The sequence below is a fragment of the Syngnathus leptorhynchus genome, chromosome 1, assembly GCF_054491065.1.
Source record: "Syngnathus leptorhynchus isolate UIUO chromosome 1, UIUO_Slep, whole genome shotgun sequence".
In the NCBI taxonomy this organism is placed as follows: Eukaryota; Metazoa; Chordata; class Actinopteri; order Syngnathiformes; family Syngnathidae; genus Syngnathus; species Syngnathus leptorhynchus.
Window position 1 is genome coordinate 25975630 of NC_141195.1, and position 24805 is coordinate 26000434.

Consider the following 24805-nt stretch of genomic DNA (forward strand, 5'->3'; position numbering starts at 1 on the left):
AAGCCAGCCGTCGGCCGAGGCCCCTCTTGAGACAACGCAAGTGTCCCGTCATCTGCTACTCGGATCAACTTTCTTGATTTGCGCCCGTAACAAATTGTGTATGTGTAAAAGCAAAAGAAAACATAGGGCCAACATTCTTCTGGCCATATCATGCATGCTGAAAGCAGGACTGAAGAATGAAAAGGGACTCTAATTGCGATCGGCGGCCTACCTCGGTCCGGCGGCTCCCCTCGCTATCCGACCGACGGCCAAGTCCACATTCCACGGGGGACTGGTCTGATGCGGAGTGTAATCCTGCAAAGAGTCACTGTCTCTTACAGAGCGTAAAAGGAAGCTCCCCTCAATGCATGTCAAAGAACGCGCGTGACGTGGCCAAACGGGGGAGGCTAGCGCCGTGCGTGCGTGCGTGCGTGCGTGACCTCCAAACGTGGGCTCCATTGTTCTCGACCTCTGTGAAAGCAACGCTTTGTTTGGCCCACATACACTTTGCGTGTGTCCCGTGACACTCCAAAACACCGACTCGCTCTTCCTCATTCAGCTCGGATGGATGAAACAGAAAAAAAAAAATCATCAATCGATCGTCAGATCCAAGAATCATCCCTTTCCGAAAAAAAAAAAAAAAAAAGGAACCATCGGAATCAAGAATCATCCCTTTGCGTCAAAAGGGCGCATCCATCCGTGCCGTCGGACCCGCCCGGCGTCGGAAAAGTCAATGACGTCGAGCCGGGTCCTCGCTGATCGATGGGCCGAGTCCAAATGTTGACCAAATGGCGCTTGCCTTACGCCTCCCTCGCGTCTCGTCAACTCAAAGTTCACACCTTCAAACTGCGAGAAGAATTGAAGCCGCTTGTCGAGTATAGCCAGCGGTGCTAGCGTCAAATCACCACCGATTGCGACGGACGACCGGAAAGGTCCTCGCCCGCCGCTGGGAAGAAGACATGCCATTCAAATCGACGCCAGCGCCATTGACTCCGTGGGCAGCCTTTCTTATTCCGTGTCTTCCGATGAGGCGAAGCGGCGCTCCATATCAAGACGTACCGTGAGCACATTGTGAACATTGTGGTGGTCGCGCCACACGGGCTTCGCTCTTGAATAAGGGGACGTTTTCCAGTTTGCGCTTCTTGACCTCGGAGGCGTCCCAAGCAGGCACGAGGGCGGCCCCCGGCGTGCCGGCCGACGCTAAGGCCACGTCGCAGGATGTGTGAATTGTTTCGACATTGACTGTCCTACCTTTGCCCCGCGGTCCTTCCTGTTAGATGCGGCGGGAAGCGGAGCCCTCCTTTCTTCTCTTCGGCAGCGTCTTCAGGCCCAGGAGGCTCAGAGCGGCCATTGGACCACATCTCCTTTGAAAGACGACGGCGTTTTTTTTCCCATGATGCGCTCTTGCTTTTCAGTGGAGCAAAGTCCGACCTTGAATCTTTACGGTGACTGGCACCGTGCAGCGTTCACTCAATCGACCATTGTCTTGGAATAAAGACAGCCTATTGTGGGCATGATGTCTCAGCTTTGGAGACCCGTGGGCGGGATTAACCCCAGAAGTTCACCGCTCGGACTCAATCTTACTCAATGAAAAAGCATTAGCCCGCGCATTGCCGGCCGAGCGGGCGAGCGAGCGAGCGACCGAGGTCGATGGAATGTGGGAACGCACAATGGTATGAAAAAAAGGAAGTTATTCTGAAGATGGGGATCATTCGTGCGTATCCGCTCGTTTTGAAACAAAGCACTTTTCTCGCACCTGTCTCCGAGGTTAAGGAAACTCCAGCGGTCAGTGGAAAAGGCCAAAGCCAATTTAAGAGGAGGACGAGGAGGAGTCGTGCCTTGCTGCAAAGTAAGGCTAAAGCTAAGACCAGCACGTTACGGCTGACAATGCTAATGTAGCCCTAGTTAAAAAAATACTTAGTGATAGGTTAAAAAAAACCTCCTCTTTTAGAAAAGCAAGCAATTCTTCCCGTGAAGGGTTAGGGCTTGGTTGAAAATCTATAAGCAGCTAGCTCTCTGGGTTCTCCCGCCTGATATTGTGTCTCTATCTAGTGGCGTAGATGGTAAATGACAGTTTGAGCAACTTGCTCCAAAGAATGAAGGGGAATGGCCAGATTTAGCCAGCGCCGGCCGCGCTGCTGCTTTCCACGCACAAAAAAGAGAAGGTGCGATCGGCCCGAATGTGGGTGAAAGTCCTTTTTTTGGAGTGTCCCGCGTTCAATTTGTCTCAGAGCACAAAGCAGCTTCAATTGTTTGCTGCATATTTGTTTACCTGGTTCTTTAAGCGTCTACTTCAGCCATCAAGTTTTGCTTTTGAAAGCAGGCTAGCAGGCACACTCACACTCCTGGGTGCCTGGATACGCGTGAACCCAGCTCCAAGGGTGGGCCTCTGGGCTGTCCCGACCCGTCGGGGGGGCTGTCCCGGCACGGCGGGGGAGCTGCTGGGCTGTCCCCTAACCCTCTCTCCCGGCCCGCTTGGCCCGGCCCGGCCCGGCCCGGCGTGGAGTCAAAGCAAACAGGCTTGAGGTCACGCGCACGCGGGCGGGCGGGCGGGCCATTGAGGAAACACGCTGGGCGGGTGAGTGAGCTTGTGCGCCCCATGTGTCATAAGTCAACATTTGTGAAATGTCTCCGAGTGGAATATCTTGCCACAAGCCAACGCCACTGGAGCCGCCATTGGGACATCCAGCACGCACCCACCCACGCAGTGAGCGATGTACTGCATGCACCTTCTCAAAAACACAGATTAGACGAGTACATGGCCGCTGATTTTTATCTGCGAAAAAAAGCCTTTTCTTGTCTTTCTCTTGACATTGGAAATCGAGACCTCCGTCCATTTGGAATGAGCACAATGTTTACGCGACTCCAGTAGCGGTTGCAGTATTAGTGACGTGGTCACGTGGCATCAGTGACATTTGAAACTAAGGCCAAATATCTGCCGTGCGTTGGTTCAAGTTGAAGGAGACAATTTTGGATAATCCAGGTCTTATTATTATTGTCATCATTCTTATTGATCCGTGACACGCCCGCCCCTTGTAAAAACGACGCTTCTGACTAAAAACAGACCGACGTGTTCTCCTTCGCTGCTTCCTGCCATTTGCACCTTGGAATGACAGGAGAAGACAAAGCGTGGCGGGCAGGAGCGCAATCCAGAGATTGCGTTCTTGGACTTTGGAACGGATGAACCCGCCGGGAGGTTCAAAAGTAGGTTTCGCCCTTCCTTTTCTTCCGACCCGTGCGCGGCTCAACAAGGAAGGTCAAAGCCCACGGCGGTCCAAAACAAAGAGGAGAACAATCGCAAAGGCTCCCGCTCTCCCTCCCTCCCTCCCTCCCTCCCTCCCTCCCTCACTCGCTCGCTCGCTCGCTCGCTCGCTCGCTCCCGCCCTCCCACGTAGATGTGGCTCAAGTTTTCAGGCAGGGGTGCGTTTCAACAGCTGAAAATACCTTCAGTCGTTGGCCTGCCTCCCACTTGCTTACTTGCCCTACTTTGAGCAGGGGCCGCTCACACACAGCCGCTCGCGTTGCGCTTTTGGTGAGTGCCCTCTGGCAAAACGTTGTCTTCCTTGCAGCCCTCGCATGGCGGCGGCCAAAGCAGCAGCAGCAGGAGCAGGAGCAGGAGCAGGAGCAGGAGCAGCAGCTGCGGATCCGCCGGACGGAGGCTGGGGCTGGGCCGTGGTGGCGGCCTCCTTCATCTCGGTGGGATTTGCCTACGCCTTCCCCAAATCGCTCACCGTCTACTACAAGGAAATCCAGGAGTATTTCTCCATCTCCTACAGCCAGATCGCCTGGGTGTCCTCGCTCATGCTGGCGTCCATGTACGCAGCGGGTCAGTCGAGTCGCCCCCCCCCCCTCTCTCGATGCCAGCGGGCAAATGGCAGCGGCCTGCCTGCGACCCTGACTCTAAGCCTCTCCCTCCCGCGCAGGGCCCCTGAGCAGCATTCTTGTCAACCGCTACGGCAGCAGACCTGTGGTCATGGTCGGCGGCCTCACCGTTTCCGCCGCCATGGTGCTCGCCTCCTTTGGAACCTCCATGCTCCACCTCTACCTGTGTGTGGGAGTTCTCGGAGGTAAGCGACACTCTCAAAGGTCACCGGCCGCCGTCCCGCATCCTTTTGATCGCAACCTCACGCTGAGGCCAAACTTGTCGGATATTGTCCCAGTGCTTTATCTGGAATGCTCGCTATGCTAACGGTAATGAGCAGGGGGCAGCCTTCACAGTTGAACTAGTTCACGTATGCCAGAAAGATGGCTACACGGCTGTGGAACCGTCTCTGCGAGATTGCGCGAGAAGGTCTAACTCCCACCACCGAGGTCCCTACTACTCTGGGCCACCCTCTGCCTAGCCTGTGCGATCGATAATGTGTGACCTTGTCGTCTTGACTGGGAGCAACTTCTACATATGTGCAAAGAGTGTCATAGAGAAGGGAAAGCGAGAGAAGGGTTACGGCATAGCTCCAGCTACCTAGCTAATCACGTGTGCCTGCCAAAGTCAACCCACAGGGTCGCTTCTCGACTCCGTTCGTGACCTTTGGCATCGATTCATCTCTATGACACGCAAGGTCCCGCGCTAGCAGCAAAAGGTCAAGAAAGGGTTTGCGCCCAGCCCCACAACCCGCTGCACGTGCGTGCGTGCGTGCGTTTGACGGCCCGCCCGCTGTCATTCCGCCAGGTTTGGGCCTGGCCTTCAACCTGCAGCCGGCCCTGACCATCGTCGGCACCTACTTCCACGCCAAGAGGCCGCTGGCCAACGGGCTGGCCATGACGGGAAGCCCGGTATTTCTCTTCGCTCTGGCGCCCCTCAATCAGTTTCTCTTTGACTCTTTTGGCTGGAGGGGAAGCTTCCTGGTGCTGGGAGCCCTGGTGCTGAACTGCTGCGTGGCCGGCGCTCTGATGAGACCCGTGGACATCGGCCGAGCCCCCGAAGCTGCGGGACGCCGGCCTGGCGCTTTCCTCGACGCGTCGCTCTTCCGCCACCGGGGCTTCCTCATTTACCTCCTCGGCAACGTGCTCATGTTCTTCGGCTTCTTTGCGCCGGTGGTTTTCCTCGCCCCGTATGCCAAGCATTTGGGCGTGGATGAGTATCGGGCAGCCTTCTTGCTCTCCATCTTTGCTCTGGTGGACATGTTTGTGCGACCGGCGACGGGCTTGCTCGCTAATAGCAAACGGATCCGGCCCAGGATCCAGTATTTGTTTAGCTTTGCCGTTTGCTGCAACGGGGTGTGCCACCTTTTGTGCCCTCTGGCACCCGGCGGCTACGCCGGCCTGGCGCTTTACGCCGTCTTTTTCGGCACGGCTTTCGGGATGGTCTGCGCTCTGCTCTTCGAAGTGCTGATGGACCTGGTCGGAGCTCAGCGCTTCTCCAGCGCGGTCGGACTGGTCACCCTTATCGAGTGCGGCCCGGTGCTTCTGGGCCCTCCGCTTTCAGGTGGGAGCTGAAGCGCCCCGCCGGCCGGCCGGCCGGCCGTCCGGCCGGGACGTCGGCTGCGGCCACGTTTGTCACCGCGTTCTACTTTGTCTCTCAGGAGCGCTGGTCGACGTTTGGGGCGACTACAAGTACATGTACTACGCGTGCGGCGCGTTCATGCTGCTGCCCGGCGTCTTTTTCTTCATCATGCATTACTACAACTACAAGCGAGCGGACGAGGAGCAGAGCCAGGGGCTCTCTGCAGGGATGAGGACGCGCCAGGAGGCGCCGCAGCTGAAACCGGAAGAAATTTGACGCCGTGCGGAGAAGGGCTGTTTCTTTCTTTTTTTTTTTTTTATTCCACAAAAACAAACAAGAAAAAACCCCATTTCTATCTCAAATGACCGACCCCGTTTATGCCAAATATCTGTATCGGTACGTGCTCTGTACATTGGGACTTTTATATTGAAGGACGGTGCGCAGGAAGTGTTGTTTTCGCTGTTTCTGTTGGACAGACAGACGCGCTCAGGTGTTACCGATGTGTTGATTGGGCACTGCGCGGCAGGCAAACCAAAGTAAGTTGTGATGGCCGTCATTTGGTTCTGTCTTCACACTATGACTTTTTCTATTGAAATAACGCTGCTAACTCTAACTGTGATTTGTTCAGTGTGCTGTGCGTGGCCTGTCTTTCAGCCCCTTTTTCAGAACAAACGTACCGCAGCCGCTCAGAGCCGGACCAAGGCATAAGTCTCCACTACCGGGGGCTCCGAGAGCACGGAAAAGAACATTTTATGAAATGAATTATTCATGAATAAGATGGACCGAAATTGTATTGTTTGCTCTGTCTCGCAAGCACATTTTTAGAAGGGTGCTACTTTCGTGTGGACCCAAATCCGTAAACGCCGCCACGTGTAGACTCGATGAACCAATCAGAGGACGTGACGTTTTGCGTCATCGCGTAGCCGGTGTGGTAACTCGATCAGAGAGCTGGACGTAATACGTAGAGTGCATGCCTCCGCCGGCCGCGCAATGCTCAAGAGGTACGAAGTAAACCTGGGGTGGTTAGATTCGTTTTTTTTCCGCGGGCCGCATTGTAGTCATAGCTTCTTTCGGAGGGCCATTATGACTCTCAACCCAAATAAATGTATGAGCACCTCATATTACATCCAGTAAAAGCTACAAAACAAACTGACATCTCACTCGTTTTCAAATCAGACGAGTAAAAACTGGTCCAAAAAAAAAAAGATATTGTTAAAAGTGAAGACTATTTGCAATTCTAGTAATGACACACACATTTGATGCACAATTTGTCTTTGCGGGCCACATAAAATGATGTGGCGGGCCGTGTCTGGCCCCGGGGCTTTGAGTTTGACACCTGTGTACAAAGGTATGCTACATGTAGAGTTCATACTTGAAAATCATTTGAATGCTAATGCTTATGATTTTTTTCCCTGTGCTCTTTTTAATGCTCAGTCTTGATGATGGCTAATGTGGTTCTCAGCTCTTGTGCCATTTTGTCTCTCCTGCAGTTTACCGCTCGCTCGTCGGTGGCGACAGGCTGTCAGTTTGCCGTTGCTCTCTCTTCATTTTTGAACACTCATATTAGGCATAGTGGTCAAAATTATAATAAAAAAGTTGGGCAAACTTCAAGGAAACAATCTTTATCAGTTTCTAGCAAAATATTGGAATTTTTGCTTATGTCAATTACAAATGCAGAGGACAAATTTGACCACACCCAGATGTGTGTGTGACGATGATCATTGGGACTTTTGGGACTTTAAACGCCACACACCCAAAAGTTGTGGGGTTTTTTACATTCCGCTCTTGTGGGGCCTTGCCTTGTTGCTTTTTTTTCTTCTTCTTCTCTGAGATGACAGGGCAATCACAAAGCGAGCCGGCCGATGCAGGTTACTACAATGTTCTTCACCTTTTTCCATTGCGTATGGCTATAGTGGGCAGCCAATCAACAAACTGCATAGATGTCATACTTAAACCAGGTCAAAGACAGTGGTAAGAAAGCTGGGGGTGGCCGGACCACTTGAAGATGGGAAAACAAACACAAATAGTGAAGTGTAAAATGTAGTGGGAGCTCAGAATCAGCGTGACGGACGGGCGAGCGAGCGAGGGGCTATGGGCCGACTCCAAAATCAAGTGCGTTGTTACTTTGTTGTGGCCAATTTGACTCACCCACGGTCCGCACCATTGAATTTGACTGGCTCCATTTGACTGGCTGGCGTTTCATCCACCCAGTGTGCGCTTTGTGGCCTCGGGGTCCGGAGTTACTCGCTGCGATTGGACAAAGCGGCTACCGTGCCACCTGAAAACAAAACGCCGGCAATACTGGAGTGGCATGGCTTTGCTGCGATTGGACCGAGCAGCTAGCGTGCCACCTGAAAAACAAAACGCTGGCAATCCTCGCAGCCAGACACGTGACAAAAGCCGACGGCTAGACTGCCATTGTGTTTGGCGGTGGGGACGACGAGTTCTTCTCCTCACCTTGGTGGTTTTCACCTTGTTGCCAGAGATGCAAGACCAGCCGCTCAGGTCAGAAAGTACTCGGCACTCTTCCCCTTGGGCGCACGGCTTCATCTGACACCACCGCTTCTGACGCACGATGAAGGCTGCGATGTGGGGGGAGATCAGGACACAGCAGAAAGACACGTCTTTTTTTTTTTTTCTTTTTGGTATGAGGACACAGCAGAAAGACACGTCTTTTTTGGGGGGGGGGGGGGGGGGGATTAGGACACAGCAGAAAGACACATCTTTGGACAGGACACAGCAGAAAGACACGTCTTTTCTTAGGATCCGTCCGTCCAGCCATCAGTTCTCCGGTCTCTGGCAGCCGTGGTAGCGGAGTAGCCACGGAAACAATATAGCGGGCTAAAACGCGCGACTGGACAATACTCTCGGCGAAGTTGTAGTCGAGGTGCTGGAAGTGCAAGGAAGAAGCTGCTCATAGCGCCCATTGTGAAATCAGAAAAGATTTGATCATCATAATGTAAAAAAAAAAAAAAAACTGGAATGGGAGCAAGATGAGTAGAATGACCTTCAACACAAGATGGCTGTGCCATTGTTGTTCCAGCAACAAGTCCTTGAAAACAGGAACACTTGACCGTCTGGGAGCGTTCTTCAATCTTGTTCTTGTTGCAGCAACGATGAGCTGCCACCACTTGGCAAGTCCCGGTCCTCTCCTTCCATGAGGCTTGCGACAGGAAAGCGACATCATTTTCTGGTTGTTCATTCGTGCGGCATTTTCGTGCGGTCTTTCTCAACAAAGGTTCCGACGTGCAAATGAAGGCCTTTTCGAAGCTACAGCGCTATCGTGCGGATGAGGGGAAGATACGGAATCCGTCTTACTGACTGTAACGGCTGCTGACTTTATTTTCTTTTATTCTGAAATACTCCGTTTTAGATTGAAATGTTTAACCGGAAGTCGAGTGCCGCGACATCGTTGTTAACTTTATGCGGGAACGTATACAGGAGGGTTGGGAAGAGTCACCGATATACGACCTGTAAGATGCAGTTGCATCGTATCGTTTCGCACTGGATCGCATTGTTTTCAAATGAAATCGCACCGTATCGCAGGGGATGGGAGAATTGTATCGCATTTTATCATTGGCAATTCCGTTGATCGTGAATGCATCGAATCGTCTGCAGTGTATCGAGATGTGTATCGTATCGCTTTGATGGTGAAGATTCCCCACCTCGAGTATACACGCACTTCTCCTAAGTAGCATCGTTGCAACTTGCAAGTAACTTTTGTTTGTCCAATGACTTTTTACGTTCATGAAAACTTTCTAATTCTCGTTTTGACTGGAGAATTTGTTGAAGAATGCTATTGTTTAGACCAGGCCAAAGCGGTCAGTATATATTTTCATTGTGTCGTCATTATACACTTAAGCAATGTTTAACGCCAAACGTTTTATGGTCTATGTCTAAAATATGAGTTGCCTGCCTGTCGTCAAGCGCCGTTGTCATTTGGCAGGCAGGCAGGCAGCTAGCGCGAGGAAGCCTAGGGAATTGCGCGCAGGCAGGCAGGCAGGCAGGCAGGCAGGCAGGCAGACCCCTGTGCAGCCAGCCAGGTGACCACCGGCCGTAATGAGCCCCAGGGGCCGGCTTTTGCTCGGCTCTGTCACGTACCCGCCTCGCCTCGAGAGCTTTGGTTGCCAGCAGCAGGAGCAGCAGCAGCAGCAGCAGCAGCAGCAGACCCTCGCCGGCCGCACAAGCTCGCCACACAAAAGAGGAGAAGGCCCCAATGGAGTGGCCTTGCCAAAACAATTGCCGAGCTCATCTCGCCTGCACACACAAAAGGGATAAAACAAATGCTGTGAGTATGCACATGAAGGCGTCTCGAAGCGTCTGATTTGAGCGCCCAATTTCCTTGCGTGTCTGTTGCGCAATGACAATGACTGTCAATCCCGGAGTGAAAAATAAGTCCGCTCAGTGCGACGCACATCGTTGGCATGCGCGTGCCTCTCTCCGGCCCGCGCACGTGCATTTGTCACACACACACACACACACACACACACACACACACACACACACACACACACACACACACACACACACACACACACACACACACACACACACACACACACACACACACACACACACACACACACACACACACACTTTGGCTTTGGAAGCAGGAGACGACAAACGATGCATTGTAACGTCCACAAAAGATGAAGGCGACAGTCAATGACACGTCTTCTTCCCATTTGTGACCAAAAGTGGCCTTTGACTCACTTTTCCCCCAGCTCCTCGCGAACAAAACGTGCGGCGCGCTACTTCTCCGACTTGTTTCAGTGAAAGCGATCCCGTCGCATAGTCCCTTCCTTTACGGCCAAAAGGCAGACGTGCGCACGTGCGCGTGCGGCGCCTGGCTCTGGCTCTGGCTCTGGCTGCATCAAGACAAAACAAGGAGGGAGAATAATCCGAAAAGTCAAGCGGCAAGGCGCCCTTTCACACACGAGCTGGTCTCCTCGGGGATGAAGCCCGCCAGCTTCTGCAAACTGCAAAATGAGAACTTAATCAAGACAGGAGCCATCTGTCCCCCCGCACAATGTGCGCCCACTTTCATTAGCGCCTAAGAAGCTTAAGGCGTGCTGACGTGCATACGAGCGGCGGGGCGGGGCGGGGCGGGGCGGGGTCCGAGAAACTGCATCGAGCTTTGGAGAGCACCTGTGCCGTGCCGTGCCGTGCCATGAGCGCACTTTCGCTGTCATCGCCGAAGACTTTGCGCGCGCGTGCACCTCGTTGGGCTTTCAGACTTGGTTAGGATTAAGATGAATATAGCGTGATTGCGGACATGTTGTTACTCCCCAAATTGGGAGCGGGCCATGTAGTGCGGAATAAATTGTCTCTCTGCAAATCACATTGTTGTGACGATGTGACTGACGTCTTCCTATTCCCGTTCAGCGATGTGCAAACAGTTGCCCTTTAGCGTAGGCCAGGTGGAAAACATCCACAATCAAAGCTATCCCAAAACATTAATGACTTCCGATCATTGTCTCGCCTCACCATGGAAACTTTTGAAAGGACGCGGAAGCTCCCTCCCTCCCTCGTCTCCCTCGCGACAAACTGGAAAGGGTACCGGATGACGCTTCGGAGGGTCACACTAGCACCCTCGCTTCCTGCAGCCTGCCCCAGGGCCACCACCACGACGACGACGAGTGGGAACGTGTGAGTGCATGAATATTGTATCCACTCTAAAGCGTCTTTGCGTGACCCCAAAAAAGACGCTATATAAATCGGGTGTCTTGTTGTTGTTGTTATTATTATTATTATGAATATTGTTATTGTTATTATGATTGTTGTTGTTAGCATCATGTGACCCCCTCAAAGTATGTGCATTTACTCCCAGTTGTCTATTTGATTCATTTTGTGGCAATTCTCTCGGCTGCGTTGCTTCCACAACATGGAAGCGGAGTTGCGGACGTTCAATGGACTTGTCAGTGGCAAGCGCATGAATCGTCTCCATTGGTTTCTTGATGCCAACAGATGTCGCTGTTGTTTGTAAAAAGCCACACGAGTGTTGGGCACGCAAAAAAGAAAGCCCTCGCTCGAGCGCGTGGAGTCCCAGCAGCATGTAAGGAGAAAAGTAGCATCTTTTTCTATACGTGTACATTCTGCTTTCAACCAGCCAGACGCTCTTCTTCTTTTTTTTCCCGCACATGCTTCATTATCCCCCGTACACTGTCGAAAAGTAGCAAAGCATCCCCAGCACAATTCCTCCCGTGAGTCCTGAACTTGTAGTACCAGGGTGAACCCCCCCACAAAATAATAATAAAAATAATAATAATCTGTGAGATCATCAGCCAGGCAGGGTATTTATCGTCCTAGGCAACTTCCAAAACGCCCCCCCCCCTCCCTCTTCCCCCGCCCCAGTCCTATTTTTTTCCGTCTTTGGAGTGGGCGGCAAAAAAATACAAAATCTTTCACCTGATGAGGCGGCTGCCGAGCTCGCCAAACAGTTGGGCTGGCCCTGGTATCAGCAACTAAAAAGCCCCAAAAATGCTTGCCCGAGTCAGCGTTCATTTCCTCAGAGTGTCAAAAACTTTGGAGTAGTTTTTGTAGCGTCGCTAGAATGACGTGACTTCCTCGTTTATTCCACGCATGCTGCTGGGAGGCTGCGCACTCACTCGGCAAACAACAGCCCGCGTTCCATGTGATTGCGTTTGCACAACCCGGCCGGGCACGGACACCTGCGGTCCTAGTTTGGACAGCCCATCATTTGATTTGTTTCTTTCGGCATGTACATACGTACTCAAGTTGCAAAAAGTTGTTCAAAATCCCGCTCGAGCCTTTTGTTTTTGTTGTGATGTTCCCTGACCACAAGGAGGACATGATCAGCGTTTGAATGAAGTCAAACTTCCTCGTTGAGCGGCATTACGGCTTCTTGGCACTGAGCCCGGCCAACCGGCCGGCGCGTCTGCTTCCTCTTAAAAAAAAAAGAAGAAAAAAGCTGAAAAAACAAGAAACCTTCCCCCATTGATTGCTTTGAAATGTGAGCGAATGAGCATTACATCATCGGCGGGTGAGGGAACTCCAATCTGCGACGCGCCTGCCACCAATTAGCTGTGCATGGCCTCGGAACGGCAGAAAGATTTGGGGGGGGGGGGGGGGGCTCGGCTTGCCATACTCTAACTCTTTGTCTTTGAACAAAGGATGGGCTGCGTGACTTCAGCGCAGTAGGCGTTCTGCTCTCTGTCGCCCCGATTTAAGAAAAGGGACAGATGGGCGGACAATTAGGGGCCGGGCCGAGCCGAGCCGGGCTGAGCCGGGCCGGGCCGAGCCGGATGAATGACTCAGAGGACACACATGCAGCACAAGAAGGCACACTTTTATCAGACGCTGAGTAGGGATCATACAAAACAATAAATAGTCATAAATACAATAAATATAGTTTGAAGAAACACACGACTTTGGCGATGAAGAGGCACCATGTGACAGGGCGGGCCGGTGCATGGCACCGTTCTTTCTTCTCTACGTGCACACGTGAGCCGAGCCTTGCGAGTGAGCGGCCGGATGGCCCACGGCAAACACTCGGGCCGTGAGAATGGAAAAGGAGAAGAGTCGCTCCAGTGTGTAGTGGCACAGCGGCTCCTCTTGCCACGCGACAACATCAGGATGAAGATCAGGAGGACGCTCTTCCGCCTTTTTGCTGACGTCCTGCAAACATGTACCTCTATGATCACTCTGACTTGCACCGGCCCGGTGAAATGCTTCTGGAGGCAGGCCACTCACATCGTTGAGCTGGACGCAGGCGCTCACGCTTTTGAGCAGATCCTCCGACACCGGCTTCACGCGAAAAACGGACTCTGAACAACTTGCGAACCTGGCCACTTTGTCCAGCGCCGTCACGTAACTGCTCAGCACCTTGAGGGTCTTTTTGGCGCACGGCTGTTGGAAGTGCAAAAAGTCCTTCTTACACGATATGCCAGTGCAATCAAGTCACGGTGTGTATATTGTTGCTTACTTACAGTGGGGCTGTGGCGCAATGTCTCAGGATCACATTTATCCTTGGCCTCCATCCAGTCCGCAGCGAAATGTTTGAAATTGGAGATATCGGTCGATCCGTTCCGTGCCTGTAAAACACGATCCGTTTATTGGCAGCTAGTGACAAAGCAGTGTTCAAAACAGGCTGGCTCTTTGATAACAATTTCTGGCAAAGTTGTGTCGTCTGATCTCGTGAACCCCCGCCCCCGCTCACCCCTCTTCTTCTGACAACTGACAACTGCACTTGTCCGTCCGTCCGTCCGTCCGTCCGTCCGTCGGCATGCGTGTATTAAAGACAAGCGAGCGAGCGAGCGAGCGAGCGAGCGAGCGAGCATCTCCTTACCTGTATGAGTGCGTTTTTTGCGAGCTGGTGTAGTAGCAGAGAGTTGTTCTTGACCTCCGCGCAGGGATCTTTCTTCAGAGCGCTAGGCGCGCACCAACAGGCACAAGCGGCCAACAGCAAGAAAAGAGGCGCGTAAACTGACATCGTGGTCGATTTGTTGTTATTGTTTGATGCCGATGTCTGCTAAGGCCCGCTCCTCGCTCGGAGTGTTTGGTATGATGAGCGCTGCTGCGTTGATTTATAACAACGACGATGAGTCAGTGCAGGGACTTCCCTGCGTGATGCACGGGCATCCATCCCTGTGAGGGATTCCCTCAGCGGGCGTTCGTAACTTGATAACCGTCTTGATTTGTGACACGAGTGCAATATTTCAAAAAATAGATATCACTCAACTAAAAAGACAATTATAATCCAGACTACAGCATGGAAAGGAAAAAGGTGTATCCACACTGCAGTTACTGCCAACAAACACAACGTAACAATTGATTGAACAATTTTAATTTGTGAAATTTCCAACATGTGCCTTTTGCGAGGGGGTGTAAAAACGTTATGAAAATGCTTCTTCGTCACATTCTTTCCATTTCTGCAATTTTAGAAGGGGGTAGGGGGGCATCCGCCTTGTTTTTCAGGAAAGTCAGAGAAGGCTGTAAAAAAAAAACAAAAAAACTCTTCGTATCCAAAATATACTAAGGATATTTCCTCACGTTTTAAAGGTCGCGGCAACGTGTCATATTTGTTTCGAAAATGTGCGAAACAAAGTTCTTTTAGATAGGAGTTGGTGCTCTTTGGAACAGAGCTCTGGATAGTGCTCTTGAACGCATCGCCGCCCGAAGCCACTGCCGTTCGGAACAGCGCTCCGGATGAGCTTTTGAACGCATCACCACTGCTCCGGTTCCGTATCGGGTCCTTCCTTGCGCGTGCTGTTGGGTTTCCCTTTGTTGTGACTTCAGCTGGACATGTGGGCTGCAAATCCAACTCCAAATTCAGGTCGGCACGAAGACTTCTGGTTCCATAGACACTATTAGTAGTTAATATTGTTATTTTGTGTTTTTGTAAAGCGCGCTGTTACGTCGAGAGCCGTAGTAAAAGCGCTATAGTAATAAAGATGCCTTGTGTTTTTTTTTTCTTTTCAACTGAGCTAACTGGCTGCTGCGTTGGGCACGTTCGCTGTTTGTTGTTAGCCACAAGCTAACCTGAGTAAAAAGCTGTTGCTCCTACGTTCTCCGGACATGAGTTGCAGCCGTTACTGTTGTGCACCGGAACGGTGTCAGTTGTTTCTTACTTAGGAAATAGTGATTGGCTCGGAAATTGTCGGCATTTGCAAGTCTTGATGAAGCTCTATCTTGTTAGCTAGCTAACTATTAGCCGCTACACGGCAGAGAGAGGTTCTCTCTGTCAAATCGGCCAACGGTAAGCGCCATGCGTCTGCCAGCAAGGCACGCACGCACGCACGCACGCACGCACGCACGCACGCACGCACGCACGCACGCACGCACGCACGCACGCACACACACACACACACACACACACACACACACACACACACACACACACACACACACACACACGCAATGTATTATTTTTATTATTATTATTTTAGAACAAACAGGTTTTCATCGCAGGTTGATCTAGTCGATGCCAGCATGAACTATGAGGCTCTGGACACCGGGATGCGGGACTACTCTCCACGCCTTCACGGGACACTGGATGCGGTGCTGGAGCCCTCCCTTGATGCCCACATCAACCCCAACCTCCTGCAGGGTGTGGAGATGGACGCGGACGGTCTGACCGTGACAGTCCCCGAAGCCGTGCACGTGACGGAGGGCATGTTTTCGGAGCTGCACAGCGTCGTCTCCGAAGTCGGCGTCCCCGTGACAGCCACGCATTTTGACGCGCAGGAAGAAATGCTGTGGATGGGAAACCACAGAGTGAGCGGGGATCCTCCTCCTTCATTTCTTTGACTCCACATCTCATGTCTTTTCCTCTCGGCTTCCAGGGTCACGCCACGTCATTCTTTGGCTCTACGATGGACCGCTATTCTTCTTTTCAAGTTCACGCCACCGATGACGTTCGGCACATCCAGAGTCTGGAAACGGGCGTGCTGTTCCTCTCAAAGTGTAACCTCAAGTGCTACACTCGCGGCGGCCTCGTCATGTTTGATTATCCGTACGGAGAGTTGAAATTTGACGACAGACTCGGGGTGGTCATTCTTCTCTCGATGACGCGAGTGTCATTCTAGGATGGAGGAAGGCGCCGATATGCATAGCCTCCTGATGACCGACAACAGTACTTTGCTGATGGGAGGCCTGCAAAACTACGTGGCTGAGCTGGACTTGAATACGGTTCAGGAAACGCAAAAGGTGAGAGTTCCCGTCGGCGCGGCGTGGCGCGGCGTGGCGCGGCGCGGCGCGACCGGCCCGAGCTGACGGTACGGTCGATGTGCGCAAAAAGTTCACCGTGGAGGTCCCCGGAGTGGCAATCGTGCGCCAAAGCAGTCGCTTCTTCTTCTGCGGCCACACCTCGGGCAAGGTAAGGAAGGAGGATCCAGCGGGATGGGAGGTCTGGCCCGTACGCTCACGCGGCGCCTCGCTTGGACCCAGGTGACGCTCCGGGACCCGCGCACGTTCAAGACGGAGCACCGTTTTGACGCCTTCTCGGGCAGCCTGTCGGACTTTGACGTGCACGGCAACCTGTTGGCCGCCTGCGGCTTCTCCAGCCGCGGACTGAGCGGGCTGGCTTGCGACCGCTTCCTCATGGTGTACGACCTGCGCATGATGCGAGCCGTCACGCCGCTTCAAGTGCACGTGGACCCGCTCTTCCTGCGCTTCATCCCGACGTACACGTCCCGCTTGGCCATCATCTCGCAGACAGGTAGGTAGGCTCCCGCTTTAGCGTGCGGCAGCAGCACATGGTTGAGATGTTAGCGCACACGCGCAGCAGCAGCAGCTCACGGTTGAGATGTTAGCGTACACGTGCGGCAGCGGCACGATGACTGACTCTTCTTCCCTCGCAGGTCAGTGCCAATTCTGCGAGCCCACCGGGCTGGCCAACGTGGCGGACATCTTCCACGTCAACACGGTGGGCCAGCTGCTGATGAGTTTTGACGTGTCGTCCGGCAAGCGAGCGTTAGCCTTTGGGGACTCGGGAGGATGCGTGCACCTGTGGTCGGACGCTCCCGACGTGTCCTTCAACGACTACTCCCGGGAGACGGACTTTGCTCTGCCCTGCCCGGTGGACACGCTGCCTCAGCTGGAGTGGAACCACGACCTGCTGCCCCTTTCCCTCATCCCCATGACGCTCACCGGGACCGAGCCGCTGTTGTCGGACTGGCCCGCCGCGCTGGCCGCGCCCAGACCCAGGTAGCGTAAGCGTTTGAATGCTGAGCGCCGCCCGGCCACCCGCCCGCCCGTCGCCGCCGGTCGCCGCCGGTCGCCGCCCGCCTTCTCTTCCCTCCCGTATTAGAAAGAGGACTACTAGCCCAACAGAGTTTTGCAATTGCGGCCGCAAAGTCAGCGTTGGCAAATTTGGGCAGATGGCGAGTGGCTCAAAGGAGCTTGGCCCCATTTGAGTAAGTCCCTTTTGTTTCAATGGATTGCTGTGACGCTTGGCGAGGGGATTCCATTTGCCAGCACGTGGCTATGCACCAACGCCACGGCTCGCTCGGTCAGCTCGCGGCTTTCTTCCGATCCAAACTGTCTTGAGTCGGGGCTCTGCGCTCAACTACAACCCAATATTACTCCGAGCATGCTCGTGGCATTTCCCGCTTTGCAATCCGAACAGCGTCCGTCTCGTGGTGGCAACCGGTGTTATTTTTTTTGTTTTGTTTCTTTGCTTCTCCTTCCTTTTTAGGGAAGTGTGTGTGCCGCTTTAGCATCAAATACGCCCACAAAAAAAGCACAATGACAGAAGGCCTGCCTGTCGTGCAACCCGGGGAAAGAATACAGTATGTCAGTCCATTGCGCCAAAAAGGGACCGCACATCCGAGCTTGTCTTTCGGATTTGATTCCGTCGCCAATGTTGTCTGCTGTCGTCGTGTCAAATTAGCGACGGCAGCCTAAAGATATTCGTAAAGATATCTCTCTCTCTCGCGTGCGCGCGCGCTCGCTCCCTCTTGTAGACGAGCGCCTCCCGTGGACCCGGAAATTCTGCGCACCATGAAGACGGTGGGATTCATCGGCTACGCGGCCAACCCTCGCGCTCGTCCCCGGAACCAGGCATGTTGACGGCTGTGTTTTATGTTTTGTTTTGCGTGGGGCGCTCACCCTTTGCTCTTTCCCTTCTTCAGGTTCCTTACAAAATGAAAGACACCGAGCAGGATTACGACAGTTACAGCCAGGTCCCGGAGTCGCCCATCGGACGTGACCAAGAGCCGCATCTCTACATGGTGCCCAAAAAATATCGAAAGGTGGGAACGGTCCTCTTTCCTTCCCTATTTCCCTCAAGGCATGGCTCGGAGGTTCACGCGTTGTCGTGCCCGGCTAGGTGACCATCAAATACTCCAAGCTGGGACTGGAGGACTTTGACTTCAAGCATTACAACAAAACCCTGTTTGCCGGCCTGGAGCCTCACATCCCCAACGCCTACTGCAACTGTATGATCCAGGTGAGTGTGAGAGTGAGTGAGTGAGAGGGAGTGAGAGGGAGTGTGAGTTAGTGAGGGAGGGAGGGAGTGAGGGAGTGAGTGAGAGGTGGCTCGGCCTTGTTTCCTTTTGAAAGTATCACCCTTTGATTGTTTGTCTCACCCACTGCAGGTTTTGTATTTCCTGGAGCCTATTCGTTGTCTGGTGCAGAATCATTTGTGTCAGAAGGAGTTTTGTTTGGCCTGCGAGCTCGGCTTCCTCTTCCACATGTTGGACTTGTCGCGAGGAGATCCCTGTCAGGTCAGTCGAGTCGCCGCCGCTGTTCCTCGCGCCGCCGAGGGTTCGAGTTGGGGTCGGCTCCCGACCCAAAACGGGCTCCGAGATGACCGACCGCTGTGTCGTCGAACAAAGACGATGACGCGCGGCGTATTCCCCGAGGCAAACGGTGACGGGAACCTCGATCGGCACGCAGCGGGCTGAAGCCGCGGCGAGGCTGGCAAAACACGCCGCCCCAGCCTGAGGGCAAAAAGCTCAACTTGTTCTGGTATTCCACAATTGATCGCTCGTGGCTTTTGTTTTTCCAAATGTGCGGGAGGCCGTCCCGGATTGCCATCAATCTTACCGGCCGACACGTTTCAAAATGGCGTAAGGCTGTGTTATATAGTGCTCGAATCTACGAGTTACGGGGAAAGTCGAGCCAAAATTGTTCTGGTTGGCAACCGCTAGCAACCGCTGGCAACCGCTGTCTCCTCTCTTCTCCTCTCCTCAAGGCAAGCAATTTCCTGCGGGCATTCCGCACCATCCCAGAAGCGTCCGCACTGGGCCTGATCCTGGCAGACTCTGACGAGCAAACGGGCAAGGCCAGACTTGGACGTCTGATCCAGAGCTGGAACCGCTTCATTCTCACGCAACTGCACCAGGAGACTCAAGAGCAGGAGGGGCCGCAGGCGTACAGGGGAGCCGGTGGCGGCGGCGGCGGCGGCGGGGGCGGTAGCAGCAGGTCAGAGGCCCAAAATTTCTTCTGATCAAGAGGTCCTTTCCACAAGTCCAGTTCTTTCTTTGGCACGGAAAGGGACCGGCATCTTCTCCAAACTCTCAGCGACAGCAGCAGCAGCAGCAATGTGAAATGCTGCTAGTTCTCCACTCCTGCGCGTTTGGCTCTGTTCTTTATTTGCAGTCGTGCCCATTCAGCGCCTTCCTTCGTTAGCTCAGCCACGATGAATGAGAAAGGTTGATTGGAAATGCTTTCTACAGCCCTTAAATCCATGGCCTCAAAGGGCAACCGCTACTCGTAATAATCGGCAAATTTCATTTTTGACACCTCTATTCCAGTCCCGTCCCGTGTGTCCGCGGTAAAAAGTCGGCCGGGTCAATGGCATCCCGGGCCGACGCGATGTTGTCTTTGCAGCTGCCCGGGCTCATCTGCCGAGTCGGCCGTCGGCAAGCTGTTTGGCTGCGAGGTGGAGAACAGCAGTCTGTGTCGCTGTGGCAAAGAGACCGTACGCTCCTCCCTCACCTTGCTCTTCACCATGCGCTACCCCGAGCACAACCCTCAAGGTGAGCACCGCCGCCACCGCCGGCGGGCACCTTTGTAAATGAAAGCAAATTCGGGCACTGGGCACACTTTGAGCGTGGCTACGTTACCTACCTACCTACCTACCCTTTTGGAACGTAGAAGAGCACGGCGGCAACAGATACGAGTGTCGGGACTCGGGCACCGTGCCGCTCCCCCTGATGTGCCGCCGCCAGTAAACATTGCTCTCGACGCAATGGTTTCGGGGTTCCCGCCGCACCCGTGCTAGTTTTGCCACCTGGCTTAGCTTTATGCTAGCCAACGTCCAAAGTCATTACGTACGGTTTGCTTCTTTTTGTTTGAACAAGACAAATTGTTGGCTCATTTCGCTCACCAGAGAAAACCGTAAAGGAGTACGACTTTGCCGAGATCCTGAAGAAGAGCATCTGTCTGGAGCAGAGCACGCAGGCGTGGTGTGAAAACTGTGACAAGTATCAGCCCACGGTGAGTCGCTAGGGAGGTAGGGCGCCGCACTGATGGTGAGCTCGTCTCGCACTGACTGACTTGCATGCGTGTGCGCAGGTCCAGACACGCAACATTCGATGTCTACCCGATGTTTTGGTGATAAACTGTGAAGTAAACAGTGCTAAAGAGGCGGAATTCTGGAAGGTCCAGGCAGAGGTAATTTCATCTTTGGAGCCAGAATTGTCTGGCCCAAGTCCAGCCATGGGCCCAGCCATGGGCCCAGCCATGGGCCCAGCCATGGGGCCAGCCATGGGCCCAGCCATGGGCCCAGCCATGGGCCCAGCCATGGGCCCAGCCATGGGCAAAGCGCTCGTTCAACGTCCAGAGTGTGGCGACGGCGGCCCGCGTGCAACTGCCAGCTTTGCTGCTTAAGAAACGTGTTCACAATGTCACCCACGTAGGCTCACATTGTATTGGAACTAAAGCACACGCGCCTGTTGCCCAACCCTCGCCTTAATCTTCGAACCATTACAAAATGTCGCCATTATTATGTGCTCGTGCGCTGGAGGAAAAAAACAGGGCCGCTCCCCCCAAAACGTCATGTCCAGAGTTGCTAGGACAGGCCAATGTGGGACTAGCCTTTGATTTGGGAAAATCTCGTCACGGGAGCTTGAGAATAGCTCGGACGCTTTGCTTGCGCTTCTCTGCGCAGTACGCCTTCCTGAAAGCGCGGCCAAAAGCGGAGTCGGGGCCCGCCGTGCCTGCAGAAGCCCTGCCCGTGCCCAGCGAGTGGTGCCTGGAGTAAGAGCCACACCTGTCGTCCGTCTGTGCGCGCGGAACCTCAGATCTGACCGACGGCTTTTTTATTCAGCGGCGAGGAGGACGTCGCCAGCTGCGTGGGGGGCTTTGCCCGCCCGGAGGACCTGAGACACACGTGGATCCCGCTCACGTTGAAGATGTCCATCAGCAAAAGCCAAGGGCTGCAGGTCAGCAACTGGCCAGGAGGAGACGAGGTGAGCCGCAAACAACTTAGCCTGGCCCGGCCCGGCCCGGCCCTTTGGGCTCCTTTCGCTCACGGCGGCATTGTCACGGCAACTAGCTGAGCACGGGCGAGGAGGCCGGTGAGGAGGCGGACGGCACGTCCCTCTACGACCTGGTGGTGACCGTGCCTCATGTCCTGGACGCTCGCACGGGCGGCAACTTGGTGGCGCACATCAAAGTGGGAGAAACCTACCACCAGAGAAAAGAGGTCGGTGGACCGAGTCGAGCCGAGCCGAGCCGAGCCGAGCCGGGACGGCGCGTGTGCATGGGCGCTTTTTGCTCCCACTTAGGGCCGTCTTTTCTTTCAGGGAGTCACGCACCAGCAGTGGTACCTTTTCAACGATTTCCTCATCGAGCCCATCGACAAGGTGAATACGTCGCCTGTGAACAAACGGTCCGGGTTGTTGACCGACCGGTAAAGAACCAGTCGAGCCACTCGTGTCTGTCGGTGGCAGAGTGAAGCCGCCCAGTTCGACGTGAGCTGGAAAGTGCCCGCCGTCCTCTATTACGCCAAGAGGAACTACCACGCCAAATACGATCTCCGCAGTGAGTTTGGCTTTGTGCGCAAGGCTCGGCGGCCGGCGAAGGCTCGGCGGTCGGTCGGCGAAGGCTTGACGACGGCGCTTTGCCCGCCCGCACTGCTTTGCGCCCTCAGTTCAAAAGCCCATCGACGCCAGCGTCCTGCTGACGGAGGCCTCGCTGGCTCGCAAGCAGAGGAAGACTCACGCCACCTTCATTCCGCTGATGGTCAGCGAGATGCCGCAGGCGGGCGACCTGGTGGGGCTGGACGCAGAGTTTGTGACGCTCAACCAGGTGAGCGGCTTTGGCCTCCCGAACTGCCACAAAGCCCAGCCAGCGCGAGACGCGGTGACGTGCGCACGCAGGAAGAGGCCGAGCTGCGCAGCGACGGCACCAAGTCCACCATCAAGCCCAGTCAGATGTCGGTGGCCAGGATCACGTGCGTGCGGGGCCAGGGGCCCAACGAGGGCGTGCCCTTCATCGATGACTACATCTCCACGCAGGAGCAGGTGAGCGAGCTGCCGCTTTTCCCACAGCTTACCCGCTCGGTTGTCGTCGCACGCATCCGCTGGCTTTGGTTGTGCGCCTAGATAGCAGTCTGGGCAAAAAGGGGCCAGATATACTGGATTGTGTTGTGGCGCAGGTGGTGGACTACTTGACTCAGTACTCGGGCATCAAACCGGGCGACCTGGATGCCAAGATCTCCTCCAAGCATTTGACCACTCTCAAGTCCACCTACCTCAAGCTGCGCTTCCTCATCGACACGGGGGTCCGCTTCGTCGGCCACGGGCTCCAGAAGGACTTCCGAGTGATCAATTTATCGGTAAGCTCCGGCTCGCTCCTCTGGCCGCGATCGGAGTCGACGAGGGCCGATGGCTTCTTTGCAGGTGCTGAAAGACCAAGTCATCGACACCGTCTACCTCTTCCATTTGCCTCGCAAGAGGATGATATCGCTGCGCTTTCTCGCCTGGTACTTTCTCGGTAAGTCAGTCGGTCAACAAATAACACCAACCCAAGGGGCTTTCTTTCCGTGGGACCGCCTTCCTTTCTTGCATTTCCTTGGCTTTGCCACTGAATCCCACGCACTAATTAGGATAGGCCACCAAGGCGTGTCAGAAGCGGATCCTCGGTCAGGCCGTCCGCCCTAAATGCGTTGGTAAATGACGGAGGGCCGATGAGGGCAGACTGGAGGATGTCACGCATAGTCACGCCGTGCTACTACACGATATACTACGACGACGCTCCTCGCAGAGATGTTGACCGACCGAACGACCGAGTGCTCAAGACGCAAGTCTGTCGTTATTGGGCTCTGGTGTTTGCCAATGGCAGTCAAATGAGGCTCTTGCTTTCTTCCTTTGTGTGGAACTACCCAATTCCAGGCGCCTTTCCCTCCTACCCGACAGCTCCATTTCCTCACTCACGTGGGCCGGTTGCATTCTATGGAAACGCTTTGGCTTCGGTGCAAGAAAAAGGGGGGAAAAAGGCCCATTTGTGCAAAATGTGCTTTTGTCCCGTTATCAGACCTGAGCATCCAAGGGGAAACCCACGACAGCATCGAGGACGCCCGCACGGCCCTGCAACTCTACAGGAAGTACTTAGAAGTGAGTCGTGCCGGCGGCCCCGACCAAGTCAGGAAGGTGCTGAAGGGACTCTACGAAAAAGGCCGCCAGATGGACTGGAAAGTCCCGGATGGGGACGTGGGAGATGGCGGCGGCGGCGGCGGCGGCGGAGCTAGTCCGAAACGTAAGAAATGATGTGGAAGCAAGCGAGTGTGCGGATAGTGCCGGCGGGGGCGGGAGGTCCGCCGAGGGACTTGCGCCACTCTTCTTCTTCTTCCCTCCGGCAGGGGCGGCGCCGTTTCCTCCTCCGGCGGCAGGCCTGTGACTCAACAACGCCGCCACCGTCGTCACTCTTTCTTATCTTCCCCCAGCCGCCGCCGCCGTCGTCGTTTGCAGATCTGCATCGTGACATCGTCAGCGTTTCGCAACAGGAAGTCAACTTCCTGTTGTTTTTACAAAGCCCCCCCCGTCATGTTTGTTTGCTTTGCTCGGAAAAGTTGTCGGGGCATATCAATAAAGAAACGGAGCAGCAAAAACGCTTGGGAACATCTCCGCTCGAAACACTAAAGCTTAGTCCAAATTCTACGGCGTACGCGCGCACACAGAGATAATGCCTGAACAACGGCATGGCCACAAATGTGGGTGCTGTCAAGAAGGGGGCCAGAAAATGTCCTGCAAATTTTGAGATTGTCACTTGATAAATGGGCATGCAAAACCAAAAGAATTCCTTCCTACTTTAACTTTTCCCCAATTAATAGTGATGTATCTGCAAATCCTTGCCTGATTATATATTTTTTACTTTGTATTATTACAGGAATAAAAATAATTTGATGATACAAATGTCTTATATTTGAGAGAATTTTAATGGATCATTTTTAATCACGCCAGTTGTGACGGTACACGACTGATGGCTGTGTATTGCCCTGTCCGAGTATATTCGCCCTGCGGTCCGTCGCTGTGTCCCAGTTTTTTCAAACTTCATACAAAATCTTTTTTTTTGTAGGAAAAACATAGATAAGACAGACAGGCTGCGTGGCGTCACTTCCGGCGCGACACGGCGGCACGCGGTGTTCAAATTCACGCCGAACGCAAGCAAGCGGCCTTGAAACGGGGCTTGGTTTCTTTGATGACAGGCATTGACTGTTTTAAAAAAATATATATATCTTTTTATTGTTTAACATAACAGCTCATCAGTGGAAATCATAGAAGTAAAGAAATAATGCACTCAAATACAAGGTTTTGTGCTCTTGGAAATGTGTGGATCCTCCAATAGTTACATATGTGACTAAAGTCTGACTAAAGATTGATGATGTAGATGTTTTCAGATTGTTTGGTCGCACTGAAGTATTGTGATTGACTCATCTTTTTCACTTTGCTGACTTTGGCGACACCCACCCAC

At 53.8% G+C, this 24805-nt stretch overlaps 4 protein-coding genes across 6 annotated transcripts; 2 read left to right on the forward strand and 2 right to left on the reverse strand.

Annotated features, from left to right (window-relative positions):
* The first annotated feature begins 3555 nt into the window (after positions 1–3555).
* LOC147063099 (monocarboxylate transporter 2-like) lies at positions 3556–5698 on the forward strand. Its single transcript, XM_085921801.1, has 4 exons — positions 3556–3805; positions 3903–4046; positions 4649–5404; positions 5502–5698. Exons 1-4 carry the CDS (start codon positions 3556–3558, stop codon positions 5696–5698), a joined length of 1347 nt encoding a protein of 448 aa, XP_085777927.1.
* Positions 5699–7621: 1923 nt separating this feature from the next.
* On the reverse strand, positions 7622–10343 carry LOC147063100 (chemokine-like protein TAFA-4). Its single transcript, XM_085921828.1, has 5 exons — positions 10136–10343; positions 9524–9679; positions 8430–8585; positions 7818–8004; positions 7622–7700 (listed from the first exon to the last, which is right to left on the reverse strand). Exons 2-5 carry the CDS (start codon positions 9672–9674, stop codon positions 7622–7624), a joined length of 573 nt encoding a protein of 190 aa, XP_085777954.1. The 5' UTR covers positions 9675–9679; positions 10136–10343.
* Positions 10344–12719: 2376 nt separating this feature from the next.
* Positions 12720–13579, reverse strand: LOC147063101 (uncharacterized). The gene is made up of 3 exons (XM_085927172.1): positions 13372–13579; positions 13136–13291; positions 12720–13060 (listed from the first exon to the last, which is right to left on the reverse strand). Exons 1-3 carry the CDS (start codon positions 13420–13422, stop codon positions 12875–12877), a joined length of 393 nt encoding a protein of 130 aa, XP_085783298.1. The 5' UTR covers positions 13423–13579; the 3' UTR covers positions 12720–12874.
* A 989-nt stretch (positions 13580–14568) lies between these two features.
* On the forward strand, positions 14569–24435 carry pan2 (poly(A) specific ribonuclease subunit PAN2). Of its 3 annotated transcripts, none has more exons than XM_085916312.1 (26): positions 14569–14717; positions 15353–15658; positions 15727–15896; positions 15970–16090; positions 16182–16259; positions 16331–16601; positions 16744–17089; positions 17848–17944; positions 18016–18135; positions 18213–18332; positions 18481–18609; positions 19080–19309; positions 19718–19866; positions 20220–20326; positions 20405–20503; positions 21000–21088; positions 21159–21300; positions 21387–21536; positions 21637–21696; positions 21784–21874; positions 21984–22141; positions 22213–22356; positions 22491–22670; positions 22735–22828; positions 23369–23590; positions 24410–24435. In XM_085916312.1, the coding sequence occupies exons 2-26, from the start codon at positions 15374–15376 to the stop codon at positions 24418–24420; spliced, it is 3663 nt and encodes a 1220-aa protein (XP_085772438.1). In that variant the 5' UTR covers positions 14569–14717; positions 15353–15373; the 3' UTR covers positions 24421–24435. The 3 variants fall into 3 exon arrangements, with proteins under 3 accessions (XP_085772438.1, XP_085772255.1, XP_085772345.1); XM_085916129.1 differs by lacking the exon at positions 24410–24435 and adding an exon at positions 23694–24335; XM_085916219.1 differs by lacking the exons at positions 14569–14717; positions 24410–24435 and adding exons at positions 14745–15140; positions 23694–24335.
* Positions 24436–24805: the final 370 nt, after the last annotated feature.

Excerpts from the sequence above, each read along its gene's own strand:
- LOC147063099 (XM_085921801.1), top strand. The coding sequence starts at position 3,556 with ATGGCGGCGGCCAAAGCAGCAGCAGCAGGAGCAGGAGCAGGAGCAGGA. Across the intron at positions 3,806-3,902 it reads GGCGTCCATGTACGCAGCGG|GGCCCCTGAGCAGCATTCTT; the intron begins GTCAGTCGAGTC and ends CCTCCCGCGCAG. Across the intron at positions 4,047-4,648 it reads GTGTGTGGGAGTTCTCGGAG|GTTTGGGCCTGGCCTTCAAC; the intron begins GTAAGCGACACT and ends TCATTCCGCCAG.
- LOC147063100 (XM_085921828.1), bottom strand. The coding sequence starts at position 9,674 with ATGAGCTCGGCAATTGTTTTGGCAAGGCCACTCCATTGGGGCCTTCTC. Across the intron at positions 8,005-8,429 it reads ACAGCCATCTTGTGTTGAAG|CCTTCATCGTGCGTCAGAAG; the intron begins GTCATTCTACTC and ends CCCACATCGCAG. Across the intron at positions 7,701-7,817 it reads CAGTCTAGCCGTCGGCTTTT|GTGGCACGGTAGCCGCTTTG; the intron begins GTCACGTGTCTG and ends TTTTGTTTTCAG.
- LOC147063101 (XM_085927172.1), bottom strand. The coding sequence starts at position 13,422 with ATGGAGGCCAAGGATAAATGTGATCCTGAGACATTGCGCCACAGCCCC. Across the intron at positions 13,292-13,371 it reads CATTGCGCCACAGCCCCACT|CCGTGCGCCAAAAAGACCCT; the intron begins GTAAGTAAGCAA and ends CACTTCCAACAG. Across the intron at positions 13,061-13,135 it reads CCTGCGTCCAGCTCAACGAT|GACGTCAGCAAAAAGGCGGA; the intron begins GTGAGTGGCCTG and ends ACATGTTTGCAG.
- pan2 (XM_085916129.1), top strand. The coding sequence starts at position 15,374 with ATGAACTATGAGGCTCTGGACACCGGGATGCGGGACTACTCTCCACGC. Across the intron at positions 22,357-22,490 it reads ACATCTCCACGCAGGAGCAG|GTGGTGGACTACTTGACTCA; the intron begins GTGAGCGAGCTG and ends GTTGTGGCGCAG. Across the intron at positions 22,671-22,734 it reads TCCGAGTGATCAATTTATCG|GTGCTGAAAGACCAAGTCAT; the intron begins GTAAGCTCCGGC and ends GCTTCTTTGCAG.